At 41.8% G+C, this 21,751-nt stretch overlaps 1 protein-coding gene across 1 annotated transcript in view; it reads right to left on the minus strand.

Moving 5' to 3' along the window:
• The window catches only part of astn1 (astrotactin 1), a 335,823-nt gene that overhangs the window by 14,751 nt on the left and 299,321 nt on the right, over positions 1-21,751 (minus strand). The window contains exon 21 of the mRNA XM_070918552.1: positions 967-1,102. Within this exon, the coding sequence (XP_070774653.1) occupies positions 967-1,102 (136 nt within the window). The remainder of the gene's footprint in view (positions 1-966; positions 1,103-21,751) is intronic.

A 21,751-nucleotide genomic window follows, 5' to 3' on the forward strand; every position in this document is an offset into this window, starting at 1 on the left:
TTCAAGACAGACATGGCTAAGTGATGAGTGCAGCCTAGCTTAGCACAGAGTGTCGGTTCTTATGATAGCTAGCTAAAATCATTTTTCCTTTTGCATATTAAGTCAATTAAAACATTTTCTTCAAGCTCAAAAGGGGGCTTGTTAAACCGCAAAGTTCTATTTCTTCGCATGTTAAGTACAACAACTTGTAAATGTCACACTGGAGATGTCGGAGGGCACCTTTGGTGGAGCTAGACTAACTACTGTATTTCCTCCCCCTGCATACTTTGTGCTAACTTTAGCTAGGCTAAACACATTGGGAATGCACAGCAATCCGTTTGTGTGTTGCTAACTACAGCTACTGTTCCCAATACTACATAATAATTGTATATACTCTATACTACTACTGTTTATAGTAAACAGTTTTTTTGCCGTTAGTACACAAGAAATGAGCACAACTGACTTTATTTTGACAGGAAATGATACAATTTGTGCAACACAAGATGTCAATCAAACTGCGACTTTGAAATGACACTTCCAATTAAACTTCACAAAGAGAAAAACAAATATTTTTCCAAAGATGATGTTTTTGTTTGTTCCCTACGGTCTTTCTGGAGCTGTCTCACCACAGTCACAATTACTCTAATCTCCTCCAGCTGCGAGTAGCTCCTCCATTTCCTTTTGTGCAATGCATTGTGGGACAATAGTCATACATCAGCAAAACACTCAAGAATCAACTGTTTTCAGTATAAATACTCAATTTTATCACACAATATCTACTCAATACCTGCTGGGAGTTAGTACAGTAGAAATGGAACATGGATTCTAAATGCACAAACAATATAGAGCAAGGCGGAGATTTGCTTTAACTTCAATCTAACTGCAGAACTAATTTGGACTGAGATCTGGTATCTAGTTTTATCAGTTTAGTTTACATCTGGTTGTTTAGTTTCCATGTTCATGAGAAAATAAAAGAGAGTGACTTACATGTATGTGGTGTCTGGCTCCAGGCAGCGGATGATCATGCTGATGGAGGAGGACAGGAGGTTGGGGATGTCCCCTAACATCACGCATGGAGACCTGGCCCCAGACAAGATGTCGTCCACGAAGCTCAGAAGGGTTTCTGTGGCAGAGAGAAAGACTTTCCGGTTGAGAAGGCATAAATCACCCAAGGATTTCAGTCCAAAGTCAGTCATGTACATTTTGAGAAAATGCTACTTAATAATTCAGGCTTGTAAGTGTGTTTGACCTCAAAACAATTTTTGGTTTCTTGCCTGCTATTTTCAAGATTTTCTCTTTTGTTTTTTACGAGTTTCCCATTAAAAGTGACACTTCTTTGCTTGCTATCATAAAAATCTCAACTTAAATCAAGCTGTTATTCGGACTTGACAACATTTTTACTGCAGCCTGCAAAATATGAGGTTGAGCAAATGCAAACAGTGTGCATGATTTCGTGAAACTAGTCTGAGGTAAGATAAGGACAGCTCTGCTGCACCTCCCCCGGTCTAAATAAAGTATATACAGTACAGGGACATGCCTGTAATGTCTTGAAAGGGCAGATTAATGCAACTTGACATTAGACATAGCTCTCTGCTGCACTGTTAACAGACAAGACAAAATGCAAAACAGATGAGCGCAGCTTTGCTCTGCCACAACACATACTTTAAGCGCAGTATAGTATGTACCTGGAGGGCCACTCCATGAAAGCGAAAAGGTCAGGTGCTGTTTCACAGAGTTCTAGTGCTGATTTTTCTTTATTTTTTTAAGGGCAGAGAGTCTGTCAGTGTGTTGACCATCGGTGAAAGCGTCTCCCTTCAAAGACACACGTGTGATAATGAGATTTTAATGAGTGAGTGATCAGATACAGGCATGGTCCGACACATTTGGCAGCAGTGGTCAGGATACGGATCACACCACAGAAAGGCAAGAAGAACAGCGTGCTCTGTGTTCGCAGCGACACAGTTCTACACGTGCGGTCCATTCAGTCAACGTTACTGTTGCAGATGGATGTTCAAGGGCACCTTGACGGTAGACGCTGAGAAACAAGAGTGCTGCTCGTTCACGGTCCACCCACCTTTACCCCAGCAGATTCAAAACACCAGTCTTTAGCTACAGCAAAAAAAAAAAAAAAGGTTCTCTCTCACCTCTAGGTCTACCTCCCCCACCTTTTGTATAATCCAAGTTTGCAACTGTCTCGACGCCTAAAATAAAAAAAAAAGGCTTGACGTCATCTACAAGGTTATAAAAACAACACACAGTAACTAGGCGTCTAAAACCTTAAAAAAAGAAAAAAACCCAATAAAATAAAGGTGAACTGAAACTCTGGTGTAAAAGTAATTTAACTAAACTATGTGCAACATGATTAAAACAGAAATGTTTTGGCAAATATATATTTTTTCAAACTTCCAGCATCATCTACCTATAACAAAAGCTTGTAAAACTAATAAAAGTCAATAAAAATCATATTTTAAGACTACATTTGTTAACAATATTTGAAATGTTGAAGTGGCTTTAACAGATACATTGGACTGGGGTGGGGTGGGGTGGGGTTACCGGATACCTACCACCATCTGTGGGAAATAAAGCCGCACGTTTACTCATAGTGTACTAAAATAGGCTACAATTCTGAGGTACTTGTACTTTAGAGTATTCCCATTTCAAGCTACTTTATACTTCTGATCCATTGCATTTCAGAGGGAAACACCATACTTTGTACTCAATGAAATACATTTAAAACAAATACAAATACATTTGCTTGACAGCTAAAGTTCCTAGTTACTCTGCAGATAAAGATGTTGATGATATGATGGTCTTAAGAAATGATGATGCATTGTTACAGATTAAACCCAGCAGTATATAAAGTAGTTAAAAGCTATAGCGTTAAATTGCTGCTCATATGCGGCAGGAATTAGTACCCAATAATAAGATATATATATAACAATATTACTGTATATTAACTGTTTTGGATGCAGGACATTTGGACATGTAATGGAGTATTTCTGCCATGTGGTGTTATCCTTTTTCTTAAGTTGAAGGGGTGGAGGGTACAGTATACCCACCACCCCACTACACCACTGAGTCAGATAACACCTGCATTCACCTGAGCCTCTCACATGAGGAAAAAAAGCAAACCTCGGACCCCCACCTCCTCCTCCTCCTCCTCCTCCTCCTCCTCCTCCTCCATCATCTCGTCTTCAGGGCGTCTTTCCTGTTGCCCAGGTTGGCGGTGACATGCTAGCTAGCTGTGTTTTCCCAGCTGGCACTGTGTACGTCAAAAGGGCATTTGGCCACCGAGGTGTGTGTGTGTGTGTGTGTGTGTGTGTTTCACTGTAAGGGGAAAAACCCTCTGCTTGGAAAAGCCAAATCTGTGTGTGTGTGTGTGTGTGTGTGTGCAAAGGTTGTGTGAAGTGATGGGTGCTCTGAGGTGGTCATCTGTGACCCTCTGCCACACAAGCAGTGCCTGTATTTGCCTGTATTTATACAATATGTGTGTGTGAAGTGATGGACGCCCCGCGGTGGTCACCTTCGCCTTTCCTCCACAAGTGTGTACCTGCATGAGTGCGCGTAAAGACGTGTTCTGTGTGTGTGCTCTGAGGTGGTCAACTACGTCTTCCCCCGTCCACCCTGGCCCCGTGTCACCAGCTGGCAAACAGTAGGCCAAGTGCCACGGAGCCACGGGGAGAGAGCCCGGGGATGAAAAAAAGGTGTGTAGCAAGCTGTCAGAGAGAGGTGTTTACCCGGCGCAGAGACTGACACGCGAGTGAAAGATATAAACAGTGCCGGAGACGTAAATGAAAAGTGACATTGTGAGGCCGTGCACCACTTAGCATATTAATTGCCGGTTGGAATATCTGTCTAGCGTGTAAGGAGGCGTGTGAAAAAGGAAACAGTGTTTGAGACCTCACTGGAGAACGCGCTTTGGAAATACGTTGAGCAATTCTCTCAATATCTGAGCAAGTTGAGCTCTAAAATGGGAAATTGCGACGAACACCAATCTTTGTGTACAGATTCTAAGCACCGCGACATTAGCTATTCAGTTTGGATTTGTGCCTACAGTAACTGCCGTGTTCCGCGCTCTAATAAGACAGTGGAGATGCGACTTGGACTGGATGCACTCTCATTTTTACAAACAAATTGGCACGAGTTAAATTTTATTTCGTGCCTGGAAAAATAGTTGAAAACAGCGCGGGAGCTTTTTAATTTTCCCTTTCAGTTACAGTGGAGAGCAAGAAAAACTGTACGAGGGCAGGCTGCCTATTTCTTTTGTGGTGCTTTTTGAATAGGGCTTTAATGAGTGAGTCAGTACTAAAACATGCTTTTCGAGGCTATACTATATACTGACTATACTGTATTGCTTCTATATTTTGAACTCAATGAGTCTCCCAACTTAGACAACAATGCTGGTTGTTACCTTTCAAAATGACCCATACAGTATAAGCATTTTCTGGTCTGGTGCCCCTTTCGTTAGGATGACACTGAACGATGATGAGCATTTTCTGGTCTGCCACTTAAAGGAGTTCAGATTTTTCCAAGTTTACCTATGCGTTTTTATTTTTCAAATCCCGGTAGCTCATTAAAGTTATGTCAAGTTCAATGGGAGAGATGTTAACCGAGACGGAAGTGCTTTCACATAGTTTAGTTGTGATTGACTCCTCCAGGTTGTGCCGGGGCGATTTTTGAGTCTTGAAGGGCTGACGTGTGAACGGGGGCTGACCGCGAAGAGATCCCTTCGTAGCACGACTGCACTGTAAGATATGGAAGACAAAATCCTGAGTCCTCACACCGCGCAAACTCAAGACAACAACACACTCAAGTTTAGCCGAAGTTGATATGAGGCTTCAACAGTCTGAATATCAAGTCGGTACTTCTGTCCTGGTAGTCGCTGGTGTCACTGCCCGTGTGTTGTCCTGGCAGCGCAACATACATAACATAACAGTCAAGACTGTAGAAAGACTCAGCAGTGCCAGCCTGCCCTCCATCCAGGAACAATCTGACACTATATATATTTTATATTTATAGGTGACATACACACTGTTTTTTTAACACGTACATCACTGTCAAATATAAACCTAAGCATACATGTAACATATCCTACGTCATGTTATAAAGCAACCAATATATACACATATACAGTGCTTAACAAATTTATTAGACCACCACCCAGTGTAAGGTGTTTGCCACCGCTGCCCTAAATTAACAGTATTGCTGATTACCAAAATATTTTTTTTATGTTTCTGTAATGGTTAATCCACCAGTATGTGCAAGCTCTTTAATCAAAATAATCTCTTTAATGCTAAAATATAATTATTGTTGTTATCCATGAATTCTCAAATTTACTGTTTTACAAAAAGGCAGGAAAAAATAGTAAAGCACATTATTATTTTTTGATTGAGACGCCAAATTACAGTTATTTACTTGCATTCCTGAACAGAAAAATGTGTTTTAGTGATTGTATGTTATTCTTAAATAATTTCTGACTTCTCAAAGAATTCCAGTGTGCTGGCTCAAATTTGGGTACAAAAACGTGAATTCAGTTTGAAATTCCTCACTCCTGTTCAAAATGGTGAAGCGTAGGGAACTCACTGAGAAAGACAGAGTCTGAATTAAAGCACTTCATGATGCTGGATGGTCTTTGAGACAAACAGGGCAAGACATAAAGTGTTCTCACAGTGTGGTCAAGTATGCCTTGGACTCGATTGCAGAGACCGGTACTTACAAAATAAGTCAAGGAAGAGGCCGAAAACGAAAGCTAACTGGAGCAGATGTCAGGCACCTCAAGATTTTAAGTACCAGAGACAGAAGGAAGACCACTGCTGATCTTCAGGCAGAGATTAATGCTTCTAGATCAGAATCTGAGAAAGTCTCCAGATTGCATGGGCAAATTAGTTAAAATCGACGGTATCATGAACAAGAAGGTCTACCACAACATCTTGGTGCATCATGGAATCCCTTCTGGATTGAACCTGATTGGTCGTGGGTTCATATACCAAGAAGACAATGACCCCAAGCATACTGCAAAGCTGTGCAGAGACTACTTGACCAAGAAAAAGGAATCTGGAGTACTGGAACTGATGGACTGGCCAAGTCAAAGTCCAGACTTGAATCCCTTTGTACAGGTCTGGGATTTATTGAATTCAAAAATAGATCGCACAAAAGTTTCATCCAAAGCAAGTCTCTGGGAACAGCTAGAAACTATTTGGAACTCAATAACAAAAGAGACTGTCGAAAAGTACATCAAAACAATGCCAGCAAGAATGCAAGCTGTTATCAGGGCCAAAGGAGGTCATACAAAATATTAAGATTTTTGGTTTATATATGTGAATAAGGACTATTTAGTTGTTCCAGTTTGTTATTTGACTAATAAATAACAATACAAATTTTTAGTTTGACACAAGTTTTTGACAGATTTCGAAAATATTTGTGTTTTCTCGTTTTTATGACAGGTGGTCTAATAAATTTGTTAAGCACTGTACATATACGTATATATGTGTGTGTGTATATATATATATATATATACACACACACATTGAGAGTAACAAAAACTCTGTGTACATGTACTTGGCCAATAAAGCTGATTCTGATTCTAATAACGTACATAATGCATGCGAGAATTGCAGTAAGGTGGAAAAATTCTGAACCTATTCTTTAAAATTTGGTGTATTTCAGGCAATCTTAACCAAGGCTAAGGGATGGTCGACTATTGGTAGGGGCTGAGATGCAAACAGGTTTGACGCTTTTGTGGCACTATTTTCTGCCTTTGCCTCTGAGACAACATTTATTATTTCTAAGGGAACATTGGTCAAACGATCTGATGACCAATGCCATTGTGTCTTCTGTGAGGACAGTCTCATTGAACAGCACTGATTTGAAGTTTTTTTTAAATGCAAGGATAACTGTGGTTTAATAAATCTGATCTTATTTTCCAATTAGCCATCATTCCCATTGGTGATAATAACATTGTACTCAATGTTAAATGCTGAGATCTCTGAATGAGGTGAGACAACTTGTTTGGAATAGGAGACTAAGGTGAACAGTCACTTTACACGCCAAACTGTCTGTAAACATCCATCGCAGTTTATAGACTTGACCTCTTGGTTGAGCTTTGACCCTTAATACTTGCCCCAGTTGTGAGCACACGCTGAAATGAGGGATTATTACTGACATTTCAGGGGCACTCGCTGTTATTCTCATCCCAGAATAAGGTGGCTTAGATATTTCAACTGTAGGCCTGATCATCTGACCGCTCATGTTTCTTGCCCTTTTGGTGTTCACTGTAGCGATGTTGGCATGTTTGCGGATCTCAGCAATTTGCTGAGTACAAAGTTAGCCAAAAGGATGGCCAAAACTACAAACACAAGAACCCCAGTTATGATAAACAGGAATTCTCCTCCTTGAAAATCTGTTCAGAAAATCTGTTCTATTGCTCTCTTGAACTATATTGCACATTTGGCTTCACCTCAATCGCTGGTGTCAAGGCACGAATTTTGCCTTTGGCAGTGTCAAATGGACTGCGATTAGAAAAATGCTGGCCAAGTACAGATGGGTGATCCATTCTCACATACTCACATCCCCGTCTGCTCTCACTCCCAAACCTTTCTCACATGTTGTAAAGCTTTGCAGGAGGAGGAGGAGACTGGCTCAAAACTGATTGCTCTTGAAGCCTTTAACAAGCCCTTGCTCAAACACAAAGTCATAAGCTCATTAAAACACAGCGTTGGTGTAGATATGGGTGTCTGAAAATATGAAAATACCTTGGAGCCTTTGGACCACCTTAGACCGCGGTGGACTAAGACTCATAACATTATTACTCTGTGGGTTCGAGAGCTGCCATCCACTCTTTATCTGTCCAATCTTTCCTGTCAGTCCTATCTTTCCTGCCAGCTTCCTCTGTGAACCACCTGAAGCAGCAGAACTGCAGCACGCAGCCCATTAAAAACAGTTTGAGGAACCCTGTTGTGCACTGTCATGACGAGAGGAATGCTTCATGTGGGTGGCCTGCTGGCCAGAAGAACAGAAAGTGCACCTAATTCGACTATAACAAATATCTCAGTCAAAGGAGATGTGTAACACTGTGAACACTGTGTGCTGCCATGGCATTCATGGACATGACTCAACACCGGGGAAATATAAAAAAACATAGAAACAAAATGTTTCTCCAGTGCGTTGATTGCTGACAGACAGCTAAAAAAAAAAATGAAATTGATTCTGGAAGCGAATCAGAGCAATACTTCACCCTTGACAGCTGCTGACTTGGCCAGCTTGTGACAGGTACTATGAACTTAAAAAAAAAAAAAATAAAAAAAAAAAATCCTAAGAAAACAGAATGTGAATAATTCTGATCTTTTTCACTTCTACGTATTGCCATCGCCTGATTATTTCACCTATGGGCTTGATTCCTGAACTCCCCTACAGGGTTATTATGATTGCACAGCCTCTGAGTAGATGCACAAGCCTCCCCAAGAATGCTACAACTTTACCAGAGCAAGGATATCCTTGATTTACTGAGAGCCGCAAGTACATGAAGAAAAGCTGTTTTTCATCATAGCATGGATTCCAACACAGTTGTCGATGAAACTTCCTTAAAATCTGGTGAGTTAAAAAATTAGACCAAAGAGAAATGTGTCTTTCATATATAGAGTAGTGAACAGTTTACAGATCGTGGCAAAACAGCAGCTGACTGACACTTTGGATTTGAGATGGAAAACGAAGGTCTGATTTATTCCATCTTGGAAGCGACAAATGAACGGTTGGCAAGCAAAACTGAGCACATTTTGAGTGGCTCAGGTTTTTCAAAACATATTGAAATGTATTTTCTCTCAGTTGGTGTCACAGGCTGTGCTTCCCACCTGAGGAACATGATCCTGCATTTCATTTCTTCAGCGCACGCCAGCCGGCTCATCCTAAAGTGATATTTGTAGATTGTTGAAGGTTCAGTTGGGAAATCTATTTAGCGAAATCAGTAAATCTGTTAGTTCCAGGGGGGGGAAGCCTCTTTCAAGCAGTTTGGAAAATACTGTGAATGTGGAACTAAAAGAATGATATTGAAATAAAATGCAGATAACAATTACAGCGATTGGCACAGAGCTGCTTGTTTTTGCACGTGGGCTTTCCAACTCTCCAACCCACTGGACACATGAAAAACATCCATGACATTCCACTTTCATGCTTGCCACAGTCTGACTAGAATTTCACATTTTAGGGTTCCTGTGTGGAGCAACAGTTGACTGCTATATCCAGCCCTTGAACAGCATTGTCCAAGCACAGCTCAGCAACCGTAACTAGGCACGGCACGTCCGTCAGGCTTTGGAGCAAAACTGTGCGGAATGGATTAAACTGTGTGTTTATCTGCTCTGCCGTAAGCTGCAAACAAGCTCACTACCTGCTGTACAATGGTAACCCAGCGTTGTCTCCGATGACAGGGGGGGCAAGATGGCGGCTCTGTCCTGCTCTCTTTTTGGTTTGGGGGGGATGTTTACTCTCCAGCAACTCCAGCCCAACTCACGTATTATTCATCCTCATCCAAATCCTTGTCTCTTTTAAAAGCAAAGCACCCTGCCTGAAAATGCAATTAACCAAATGCAAATTCCTTGCAATACACGTACAATGCTCCTCCCATATCTGCATGCCCTCTACATGAGTCATCAGCCAGTGAGGATGCAGGGTTTTTCCTGCAACATGCAGCTTTAACCTCGGTCTTAGCATTATTTCATGTATGTAGCCATCAAGAGCATATTGGGACATGGGATTATCAACCAACCCACATGAGCTTTAGCGTTACGCTAGCCAGCTACAGCTGATTAAATCTGCCAGAAACATTTGTCGCTAGTGACAACTACTTTCTGCTAACATGCTGCAAAGATTACAGTTGCGCGACTCGACAGTCGTCAGCGACGATGCGAGATGATAACAACGAGGGCGTGTCCCAAATCTCAAATTGCTGCTCGCTACTCAGTGTCCATTATAAAGCGGGTGGTGACTGAGTGGAAATGCCAGTGATTTCGAACACAGCCTGTGGCTTCAGTGGACGTTTAAGTCACATGGTTCCTTCTCTAATTCTGTTTTTATTTATCTTTTTCACACAAACCTTTCCACCTCAGCCAAGCATAAAAAACATATTTGCAATATTTTGAGGGTTTGATGAATTTCCGGTGCCTGAGCACGAAATACCAAACGTGACCAAAGGTAACAACAACGTACTTGCCTCTTTACTGACCTATGTCAGGTAAGGTAAAACTGCAATGGAACATCATGTTCTATGCGGAGCAATACGACGACACACACCACACACAGATTGTGGAGACCCAGTTTGAGAGGGGGAGAGCCACAACTCTGAGGAACTTGTCATTCAGCTGGAGTTGTTTACCCTCAGCATTCTTAAAGTATGATTGGTCGGAAAAATCAAGGATTGCCAAGAGACTGATGTGAGTTATGGGATGTCTCACCTTTTGAAGTCCTGCCTGCTGTCGTCAGTTCAGTTGTGCAGGCCCGGACCCTTAGTGTGCATATGTGTGTGTGTGTGTGTGTGTGTGTGTGTGTGTGTGTAGACCCTTCCAGCCAATCCACTGCTGTTTTTCTCTGCTACTTAATGGAAAGGACAGGTGCTTTAAAGATGATAATGTTTTTACTTGGGGATCTTAATGTCAGATAGTCCTATATGGAAATTAAAAGAGGTCACGCTTAAATAATAGTGTTCACAAACGCACTTCCATATATATATATATATATTTCAATTCATCAGTGTTGTTTTATCATGCCTTTTCATAGCCTGCGAACAGGCTACATCACTTCCAAAATAAAATAACAAAAACCTCCTTATGATGTTGACTCACAACCAAGGCTTAACTCAAAACACTCGCACACGCTGACAATAGAAACATGTTGTTTCTCCTCATACAGTGTATTTATGTCTCCAAAAAGTCTAACAAAATGGTGAATGATGGAGGAAATACGCTAATTTGCGCATTAAATACCGGAGTCAAGACGTGTTTATTTTACCTTAGCATAAAGACTGAGGGCAGGACCACAAGCCAGGCAAGCTAGACTATATCTAAAGTTCAAAAAATATCTAAGGCTGACTAATGTGTGTAATGTGTTGTATCTTATTTGCTTGACTTTAGAGGTGTTGGTAGGTATTTATGAACTTTGGACAAAGCCTGGCTTGCTGAAAACACTGACCCCAGCTCTGTGCTTAATGCCGACATGAGATTGATACCAATCTATCAAACTCCTAGAGAGAAAGCAGAGAATCACATTTCCCCAAAAATGCAAAATGCTATTCCCTCAATGAGATACAGCAAAAGCTATTATAATACACGTAATACAATTTTGAATATAGTTGATTTAGATTATAGACACTCGCTTAGACAAACTGCAAAGTTTTCAATTTTTTTTGCCTCCGAGGCAGGAGACTTCATTCTCAAGTCAAAATGGGCTGTGTGATTTATATGGCATGTGAGTACCGGAGGTGTGGAAGGAATTTGAATCACTACATTCAAAAGGCTCTTAAAACACACTCAGTTTCAGTTTATTGGTACAGCTAGCTAAAACCAATGCACTCCAATACAATAGCCCTGCAATAAATCCCATGACAAAATCAAGATGGCAACCGAGTTGTATTTCACAATGTAATAATGTTGAGTTTACCCCACAGATGAATGCAAACTGCAGTCTCATTTTTTGTCTTTCTTTTCGTCTTCCTCTGCTACGACAGCACCACCGCGTCTCACAGTGAAAAGCAGCCGTCCACTGAAACAGAGGTCAGGTTTAGAGGGGCACATATCATGAACCTGATGAACTGAGAGGAGGGGGCAAAACAAGAGCGAGGCAGCTAATGGGAAGTTTACAGTGCCGCACACACACACACACACACATAATAGTGCAGAAACACACAGAGTCTGCCTGTAAAGGTAAACACTTCAGCATTTCAGCTTAAATGTTCTCCTTTCTCCATCCTATAACAGGTTTCACTACAGGCTGCCTGGGAATTCATCCACTTCTGTTAAAGCAGACAGCTTCCTTGTAACTAGCTATAATTGGCAGCTACACACACACACACACACACACACACACACACACACACACACGCATTTGGCAGCAAAAGCCTTCACAAAGAACATCTGGACTTGGTTGTATACCTTTCCATTGAATAAAAGGCAAAGAGACCAGCAGCACAACAACAGCAGATCACCGACAAAACCCTTCACTGTTGTCTCTTGGCACTTCAACGCTGGTCACAACCACTACCAGACCACGACGATGGGCCACACAGAGAGGACTGCATTTACTGTCTGAAGAACAACATCCCATTGGATTTGGACATGAAGGGGTAATTGTCAAAGAGAAGGAACAGAAGTAGAAATATAAGGAAGATAAGGATGCAGAGGGTGTCGCGTGAAAGAGAAGGCGGACCAGCCCTCTAATCAGCGTGTGCTTTCTGCCAATTTGTGTTTGATATGTGCGCTGCCGGGCTTCTATTTGCGTCACAGGGGTATAACTCAACTAACTTGAACATTACATCTCCGGAGAGGGCGATACATTGTTTTCGTAATTTGACAGAAGTGCGCCTGACCAAATTGATAGCAGTTGCCGTGAGAGCGCTTTGCACGCCAGCCGCGAATTTAGCCAAACACGTCAATGAAAAGAATGAAACACCTTGGACAAAGAGGGATACAACAGTCAATAACACACCGGCGGCCCTTGAGAAGGGTAAAGGTTGCATGCATGTCATACCTTCGAGCAGAACCTGCATGTCCACATCTCAACGCTTCACATGTGGTTTACTGTATGTGGTGAAGGTCAAGATTTTGGCTTCTCTCAATATTTCGGCTTTCTTTCCCCTCTCCTTCTTTCTTTATCTCACAAATTGTCTCAGTTGAGCTCCCACTCTCTTATGGGCAATTCACACTGACAACATTTTTTAAGTGCTCCTGGAGCGTTCGGGCTGTCAGTCGTTCGTCTCACGCACGTTATGCGCTTCTATTTCTCAGTTCACACCGACTTCATCCAAATGTTTTTTTTTTTTTTTTCCCCTCGCGTGCTTAGTGGAGCACAACCCCGATACGGAGTCATTCAAACCACGCAGGATTTCCCACTTTCTATCAACTTGTGAACTGAATCTACAACGATCCATCAAGGCCCACAGCTTCACGGTGACCTTTTCCGCTTTCACTGAGGCTTCAAGAACAATGCCTGTAAAAACTAAATTTGTCTATTGATGTGAACGGTGGTTTTGGTGGTATTCCTCTTAGACAGTGAAGTTCATGGTCTAGGCGGTTCGGCCGGCCGCTGTCTTTTCAGCACCGAGGAGCTGTGCTGATTAAAGGGCGGCTAGTTTTGTGAACAGCTGATGGTCAGTTTGCCTATAGTGATGATACATTCTTCTGTCCCTTCTTTTGTTTTATAACACAAGTTGTGTAAAACCCTCTGGGGCTTCATTAGCCACTACTAGCATACCAAAATCCAACACCCTAACTGTCAGTATTTGCATTGTGGGTAATGTAGGCATAAGGTTTTGACAAGGAAGAAGAACGCATGGAATAAAAAAATATAGTTCTTCTGTCTCCAGCTCTGCTGTATCGATTTTCATCCACTTTTTAAACCGTCGATGGCGAGTCAATGATACAAAGTGCAATGCTAAATCAGAGGAGTGCTTTTTTAAGTGAAATCCAGGTTACCATTCTAATGTCAGGGAAACCTTTTTAGTCCAAGCCAGCAAGCTCACACAGTACTGTGGTTGCTGTGGTAAACTGGTCCTCCATTTGTTTCATGTTTAAACATTACACATTTATTTAAACATCTTGCTAGCTCATTGTAAAAGGAGAATAAGAGTCTACAGCCATGTTAGCAGCTCAGTGAGGTTGTAATTAGGCACAACAGTGTTTTGAGCTAATGTCAATATGGCAACATGCTCACAATGACAATGTCAACGTGCCTGTATTTAGAGACTGTCCTTCCAGGAAGAATGACGGCGACAGTCGTTTTTGGCAGGTGGCCCAGAGTTTTCTTTCTCATGACAAAGCCCTCTAGTGGCCATTGTTATTATGACAGGAACAAAGGAGGACGCCAGGTGACGTCATTATAGAGCAACAAACTCTGCAGGGAGAAGGTTGGGGTGGGTAGACAGGTCAACAAAACATTGGAATTGAATAGTTGTTTTTTTCAAAAAGCATGACCACTACTGTTCCATAACCGTAACCTCATGTTTGTTATTGTAACCATGACAACAAAGGTCCCCTAACCTTAACAAAGTAGTCATTTTAACCTAAATCACTACTGTATGTTTCCCTAATCTTAAGTATTTATTTTAACCCAATCCATGGCCTTTCCCCAACATAAACAATTTCTGTGCCTAAACCTAACCACGCCATAAAACATATCGATTTTTCAGTGTGCGATTGGTAACTGTCATGGAAGGCAAATGGTGTTGTCTTGCCCATTGTGGCGTCACATCAGAAAACACTTTGATGTGTTGTTCTAGAGGGCATGGGCAAAGTATTTTCTAATTTAATTTGGAGGACTAGTTGGATATTTAGCAGATATAACGTTTGCCAAGTTAACCGTCTTAGTTTAGCGTGTCAGCATTAGCATTAAACACAAAGTGCAGTTGATGGGAATGCAATTTGTTTTGACGGTATTATTGCACAAATTTTTAACTTGATGGCGTGACATGAAAATACAGGGGATTCCCAATTTTATTACAATTCAGCATTTAAGAAGCTTGAATATCTGCACATATCTGGACGAAAGTAGCCACGTGCTACTGCCGTAGCTATAAATGCAGATCTTTCAAGTCATTGTCCAGATACTGTATGAACAATATAATCTCAGCTCAAATTGGCATTGGCGATTTACCTTTTATATTCCTGTATGTATTTCACTACCATATAAAACCCAGCTTTTATACATTTCACTTATGCTCTCACTTTGCTGTCCAAACTGCGGGTCATCTTGGACAATGTCTCACATCCTCTCCATGACGTACTGGTCAGGCACAAGAGCACCTTCAGTGGGAGACTCATTCCTCCCAAATGCACAACAGAGCGCCACAGGAAATCATTACTGCCCGGGGCCATCAAACTGTTCAACTCCTCCCTCTGAGTGTCAGACACTCAGAATAAACAGACTGGACAATCTGGACCTACAGTTAGGCCCAGAAATATTTGGACAGTGGCACAAGTTTTGTTATTTTAGCCATTTGCGAAAACATATTCAGGATATAGTTATATAATCAATATGGGCTTAAAGTGCAGACTCTCAGCTGTAATTTGAGAGTATTCACATCCAGATTGGAGGAAGGGTTTAGGAATTACAGCTCTTTAATATGTAGCCGCCTCTTTTTCAAGGGACCAAAAGTAATTGGACAATTGACTCAGAAGGCTGCATGGGCTCGTCCCTCGTTAACCTGTCATCAATTAAGCAGTTAAAAGGTCTGGAGTTGATTCCAGGTGTGGCATTTGCATTTGGAAGCTGTTGCTGTGAACCCACAACATGCGGTCAAAGGAGCTCTCAATGGAAGTGAAACAGACCATCCTTTAGGCTGAAAAAAAAGAAGAAATCCATCAGAGAGACAGCAGAAATGTTAGGAGTGGCCAAACCAACAGTTTGGTACATTCTGAGAAAAAAAGAGCACACTGGTGAGCTTGGAAACTCAAAGAGGCCTGGACGTCCACGGAAGACAACGGTGGTGGATGATCGCAGGATCCTTTACATGGTGAAGAAAAACCCCTTCACAACATCCACCCAAGTGAAGAACACTCTCCAGGAAGTAGTGCATCAGTATCTAAGTCTACCATAAAGAGAAGACTTAATGAGAGTAAATACAGAGGGTTCACCACAAGGTACAAACCATTAATCAGCCTCAAAAATAGAAAGGCCAGATTAGACTTTGCCAAAAAACATCAGAAGAAGCCAGCCCAGCTCTGGAACAGCATTCTTTGGACAGATGAGACTGAGATCAACCTGTACCAGAATGATGGGAAGAAGAAAGTATGCAGAAGAATCGGAACAGCTCATGATCCAAAGCACACCACATCTTCTGTAAAACATGGTGGAGGCAGTGTGATGGCGTGGGCATGCATGGCTTCCAATGGCACTGGGTCACAAGTGTTTATTGATGATGTGACAGAAGACAGAAGCAGCCGGATGAATTCTGAAGTGTATGGGGATATACTTCCTGCTCAGATTCAGCCAAATGCAGCAAAGTTGATTGGACGGTGCTTCAGATGGACAATGACCCAAAACATACTGCGAAAGCAACCCAGCGGAATATTCTGCAATGGCCGAGTCAATCACCAGATCTCAACCCGATCGAGCATCGATGCATTTCACTTGCTCAAGACAAAACTTAAGGCAGAAAGACCCACAAACAAGCAACAACTGAGGACAGCTGCAGTAAAGGCCTGGCAAAGCATCACAAAGGAGGAAACCCAGCGTCTGGTGATGTCCATGGGCTCCAGACTTCAGGCAGTCACTGCCTGCAAAGCATTCTCAACAAAGTATTAAAAATGGACATTTTACTTATGGTAATGTTAATTTGTCCAATTACTTTTGAGCCCCTAAAATGAGGAGACTTGGTTATAAAATGGTTACATTTCCTAAATGTTTCATAGGATATTTTTGTTCAACCCCTTGAATTAAACCTGAAAGTCTGCACTTCAACTGCGTCTTAGTTGTTTCATTTCAAATCCAATGTGGTGGCATGCAGAGCCCAAATCATGAAGATTGTGTCACTGTCCAAATATTTCTGGGCCTAACTGTACTTCTACATATACTACTTCATTATTTATTCTTTTAAACAGTGCAATACATACACACACACATACATATACATATATATATATATATACATATACATATACATATATATATATATATATATATACATTGTTATTGTATATATTGTTTACTGTTATTTTGTACATACTCTCATTTCTAAATTTATGCTACTTTCTGCTCTTGAATGGGGACACCGGTACTGTATAATTTCCCCCCGGGGATCAATAAAGTATTTCTGATTCTGATTCTGATATGTCTTCAGTGAAAATACTAAATAAAACCCAGCAAAAAAAAAGGATCACATACAGTAGCTCACCATTCTCAAACACTACTAGGACACCGTGTTTGTATTGCAGCACTGGCTACAGTGAACGTAGTAATGTTAAGACTTGGCTGTGAGGTTAAACTGTCGTGGAAACCTTGAACGGACAATGCGCGACACTAATTCAGCAACAGTTAGGGTTCATTTGCTTGAACCCACTCATTCTGTGGCGACTAACACTCAAGCTAAATGCAATGCAAGGCCTTCCTTTTCCGGCCGTACGAGCACAGTGCGCTCTGCTGTTCATTTGCATGCACTGTAAGAGGTGTTTGCAGAGGGTAACGTAGAAGGTTATGTGTGGTATTTACAAAGACAGAACAAATCCACATGGAGAATGATACAAGCAGGGCTGGAGGTGAATCAGACAGTACCAGAATACTATTACTCAGATGTTTTTCATTGTATTCATGATTCCATGACCATATGCCAGACAGACTGATTTACCAGTGCCGTTTAGCCTCTGACATATAGTACGTTTATCTTTTTCGTGATGATGCCCATAGAGGCCCACCAGCTTTTCAACAGAGGTTTCAGCCAAAGTGTCCCTTTGCAATTGACAGTTCAAAGCTGCTGTCAGGAATTACACAGCTGATGTATGTGATAAAACAGCATGGCACAAATAAAATGAATTAGAACAAGAGCTGATCAGCACTAAAAGCATCTCCGAGGTGAGTTTTAATTTCTCCATATGCTCTAAACACAAGGTACACACTGTATATTGTGTGTTAGCAAGTTATGTATAACATTACTGTCATGTCTTTCTTTTGGCTAGAAATGTATTTTAATTGGCACTATACTAACGATTGCTGTACGTATACAGTATGTACCTTGTGTTTAGAGTGCTTGGAGAAATTAAAACTCACCTCGGAGATGCTTTTAGTGCTGATCAGCTCTTGTTCTAATTCATTTTATTTGTGCCATGCTGTTTTATCACATACATGAAAGTGATAAAAGTAAACATGAATGCTTTTAGTCCTATTTAGAACATAGGGTAGTGCTGCACTTCAGTCTCTTGAGGCTGGAAAGAGTATTACAACCTTTTCCAGAAAACTTTTGTTCAACATTAGATCCATTAGAAAATGGATTTCTCACTTGCCTCTCAGGGCTTCTGTAGCTACTGACAATGTGAGCTTGGGAACAGTTGTCACCACAATTTAAATAACTATAGCTGTATAACTATGTCCTTGTGGTTAGAGGAACTCAGAACACCGAAGAAGAAAGCGTGAATCGGAAGAATCTGATGTTGTCGATGACCAGCAGAAGAAATAGATACAAAAAGGAATATATGCGTGTATGTGTCTTTGTCTGCTGGGCATCCGGATGAAGGAATTACCTAATACATACAAAGTGAGACACTGGCGGGAAGGCATTCCTCGAAGATGAGGCGTCATGTCTTTCACCTCAGGGAGACATTGAGCTCCTACACAAGATATTTCAAATACATCTTCTATGGAAACACAAACAATCAAAAGGATACAGTTGTGGGTCATTGATAAAATTATTTGTCTAAGGGTCCTGGAGAGGGCTCCAACTTGACACTTCATAGGGAGACATCAATGCTCATGTTGGCAAAGATGGAGAAACTTGGGAGTGACAGGAACCTAAAAAGCAAGTGGTATTTTGTCTTGAACTGCGTTAGTCGTGGACTACCCAACACCATGCTCAACCATAAGATACTTCACGAGCGTACGTGGCAGAAGAGCGCCAGGCCAAAGATCGATGATGAACTTTGCAGTCATAACATCAGATCTGAAACGTGTGTCTTGGACACTCGACTAAAGAGAAACGCAGAGCTGTTAACTGATGACCACCTGTGGTACGTTGGATCAGGTGATTGGGGGATCTGCTAGACTTGATAAACCTCAATATACAGTGAGGGTGAACTGGGCCCCTGTTCAAAAGATCTTCCAGTTCTACTTTTTTAGGAATATTTCCTGCATTGTAGGGGAAGATCGGGACGTGCAATAGTTGGGAGAGTCAGCACCTCCAAGTCAGAGACCATGGTATTCTGTCTCCTGCCAACTCTGCGTTGAAATTGAGCTGCTGCCCCAGGGGGAAATGTTTTCCAATCTTAAGGTCCTGATCATGAATGCATGAGGGTAAGATGTTGGCAGAACACTGACTGAGAGATTGCAATGTCCAGAGGTCTGCAGACGTTCAATCAAGTTAATCCAGAAAGCGCTATGTCCCTCTCTTACAATTACAACCTTTAGGTTGTGACTGAATGAGATCGAGGGTACAAGCATAGCAAATCTCATCTAGCCTGAGAATGCCTCAGGATTCCCCGAGTGGAGCTACAAAAGGGCGAGCTAAAGGGACCTCTGGGCCGCTGTTGCCTCCTCAACCTAGACCCAGGCCAGCAGGGGAAAGTGGTGGGATGGCTGGTAGGGTTAAAATTTCACCCACGTGTGGAAATTACACTTTTGATTGCTCGAGATGACACTACTCTCTACTGCAGTAAAGAGGAAGCAGGTGGGAAGGGTCAAGCAGTGGCAGCTCAGAGGAAGTGACTGGTGCCAAGAGGAAGCTCAGTCTTGTTTAGGTTTTGGAGTGAGACACACACATGTTCCGGTCACCCCCGGTGTCCGTGTGCATGCATGCGTGTGTGATGTAGATAGGTGAGTAATGTGTTTATTGATTGGAATCCTTGTACCACTGACCCTTGAGCAAACCTTGCCCTCACTGGATGATCAAAGCTGCTACATCATTGGATTGCTCCCAGCCCAGGGGATGTTTGTTTTCACAGCGAGACTGGTCCAGCTGAGTGGTGCCTTGACTTAAAGCAGACTTCCTATTCATGAAGCTTCCACACATCTGCCGGGGACCGTGCATATTCGCGTGCGTACGTGTGCGCTTACGCCATGATCTCACCTTGTGCCTGAAGCTTCTTAGGGGAGAGATTACTGCACAAACAAGCCGTTGTCAGCCCCAGATCTAGAGTCCTGGATACTATAATCATCAGCTGTACACTTATCTAACATTACATAACCAAACAAGAAAAGAAAAAAACTCACTGTCAGTGAGTATATACTCTGTTTATAAACAACACAGTTTTAAAGATGTTTTGTAGAAAACTGGGGGATATTCCGACATCTGTGTCTGATGATCCTTCAGAGAAAGTAAAGGGCAGATATTTGGTCTTCGTTTTTTTTTGTTGTTTTTTTTTTTTTGTATTTTCTTGTTTCTTCCACAGATGATCAGTAGTGTCTGTTCCGATCTTTTCCCGTAAATGGATGCTCTGTTTTGACTGTCCTTCTGGAATTTATCATGCAAGCCATTTGGGGATTCAATTCGGGGAAGAAATAATATTTCAGATATTGAAGTAGCATCAAACAGTTTCCAAGCCGTGGTGCAAATGTGAAAGCAAATGATTTATACAGGGTTAAGGTGCCCAAAACAATTGGTAAATGCTTGATGAAAAGACTCTACCTTTATTCCCTTCTCCTCTACCACCCACATCAGCTTTTGTGGGTGGTAGAGGGAAAGATACACAAACGTAAGAGGAAAAATATAAGAAGAAAAAAAAATTATAAAAACAGAAATTATCGCTGGGGGGAAGACACTGTAAAAACAGCAAACCACTGATTCATTTGTCTTAAAGTTTGGGAAGGTTGACAGCGTTCATTTATCTATCAAAATCCTGAGGCTCGTTACAATCACCAGAACCACAGTAAGCTGGAAAGACATTTATTATTAAAATATCTTGGCACGTCCGCAATTGTAGAAAACGAGTCCATATATTCTCTTTGATGGATTTCCCTTTGTCACTTATATAGAGTGGGGATTCCATTTGATCTACATTACTACATTACACAGTTACATCATTGCCGGTTGAAGTGTCATTAAAGATGGTGCAAAAATACTGCAATACATTCCTCATAACTCCTTATCTATTATCCTGTAAAAAATAATGTACAAACGTGCAGCCTGGAGGTTTGACCCTTCCTTTGTCCTGAGGAAGTCGTGATTAAAAACGTTCATACTTTAACGGCCTCACAGCACCTCCTAAGTGCTAAATGGTGTGCTTTCAACAGACATGGCTGACTGTATTATTGTGTAGACTTTCCATCCAACAAATGCAGTTTGACCTGTGTTTTACCCTGTCTTGATGCCTTTTGGAAAAAGAAAAAAAAAAGAAGTGAAGGGAAGAGGATGATGAAGGGAAAGGAGAAAAGGGAAACATGGAGAAAGAGGAAAAGAACGACAAAAGAAATGAAGTAGGTAGAGTAGAAAGGAGAGAGGAGGCCAGAGACGGGTCAAACTAGAAGAAATGAGCATCGGGCAGGAGGTAAGGATGAGGAAAAAAAGGAGGTGGTCAGTAAAACAATAAAAGAGAGGAGGTAAGAAATAATTTAGGGGGAGAAAAGCGATGGAGAGGAGGAACAAGAGATGAGAGGAAAGCTGAGGGGAGTGGTGAGGGAAAGGCAAAGAGAGGGGGGGGAAAGAGGCAGCCAAGGGGGGAGGGGGGGGGGGGGGGTGATGTCTGTGGAGAATTGTACATCAGCTCATGTGAGATTGATTCTCCCACATGACAGAAGACTGACAGCTGAAATCAAAACCACACCGTACATTCAGCCGTCCAGATCTTTCCATCTCTTTCAACCTCTCCTGTCTTTCTGTCCCCCCCCCCCACACACACACACCTCTCTTCCCTCCCCTTTCCTGCCCTCCCTTGTA

This window comes from Enoplosus armatus, chromosome 14 (genome assembly GCF_043641665.1).
Source record: "Enoplosus armatus isolate fEnoArm2 chromosome 14, fEnoArm2.hap1, whole genome shotgun sequence".
In the NCBI taxonomy this organism is placed as follows: domain Eukaryota; kingdom Metazoa; phylum Chordata; class Actinopteri; order Centrarchiformes; family Enoplosidae; genus Enoplosus; species Enoplosus armatus.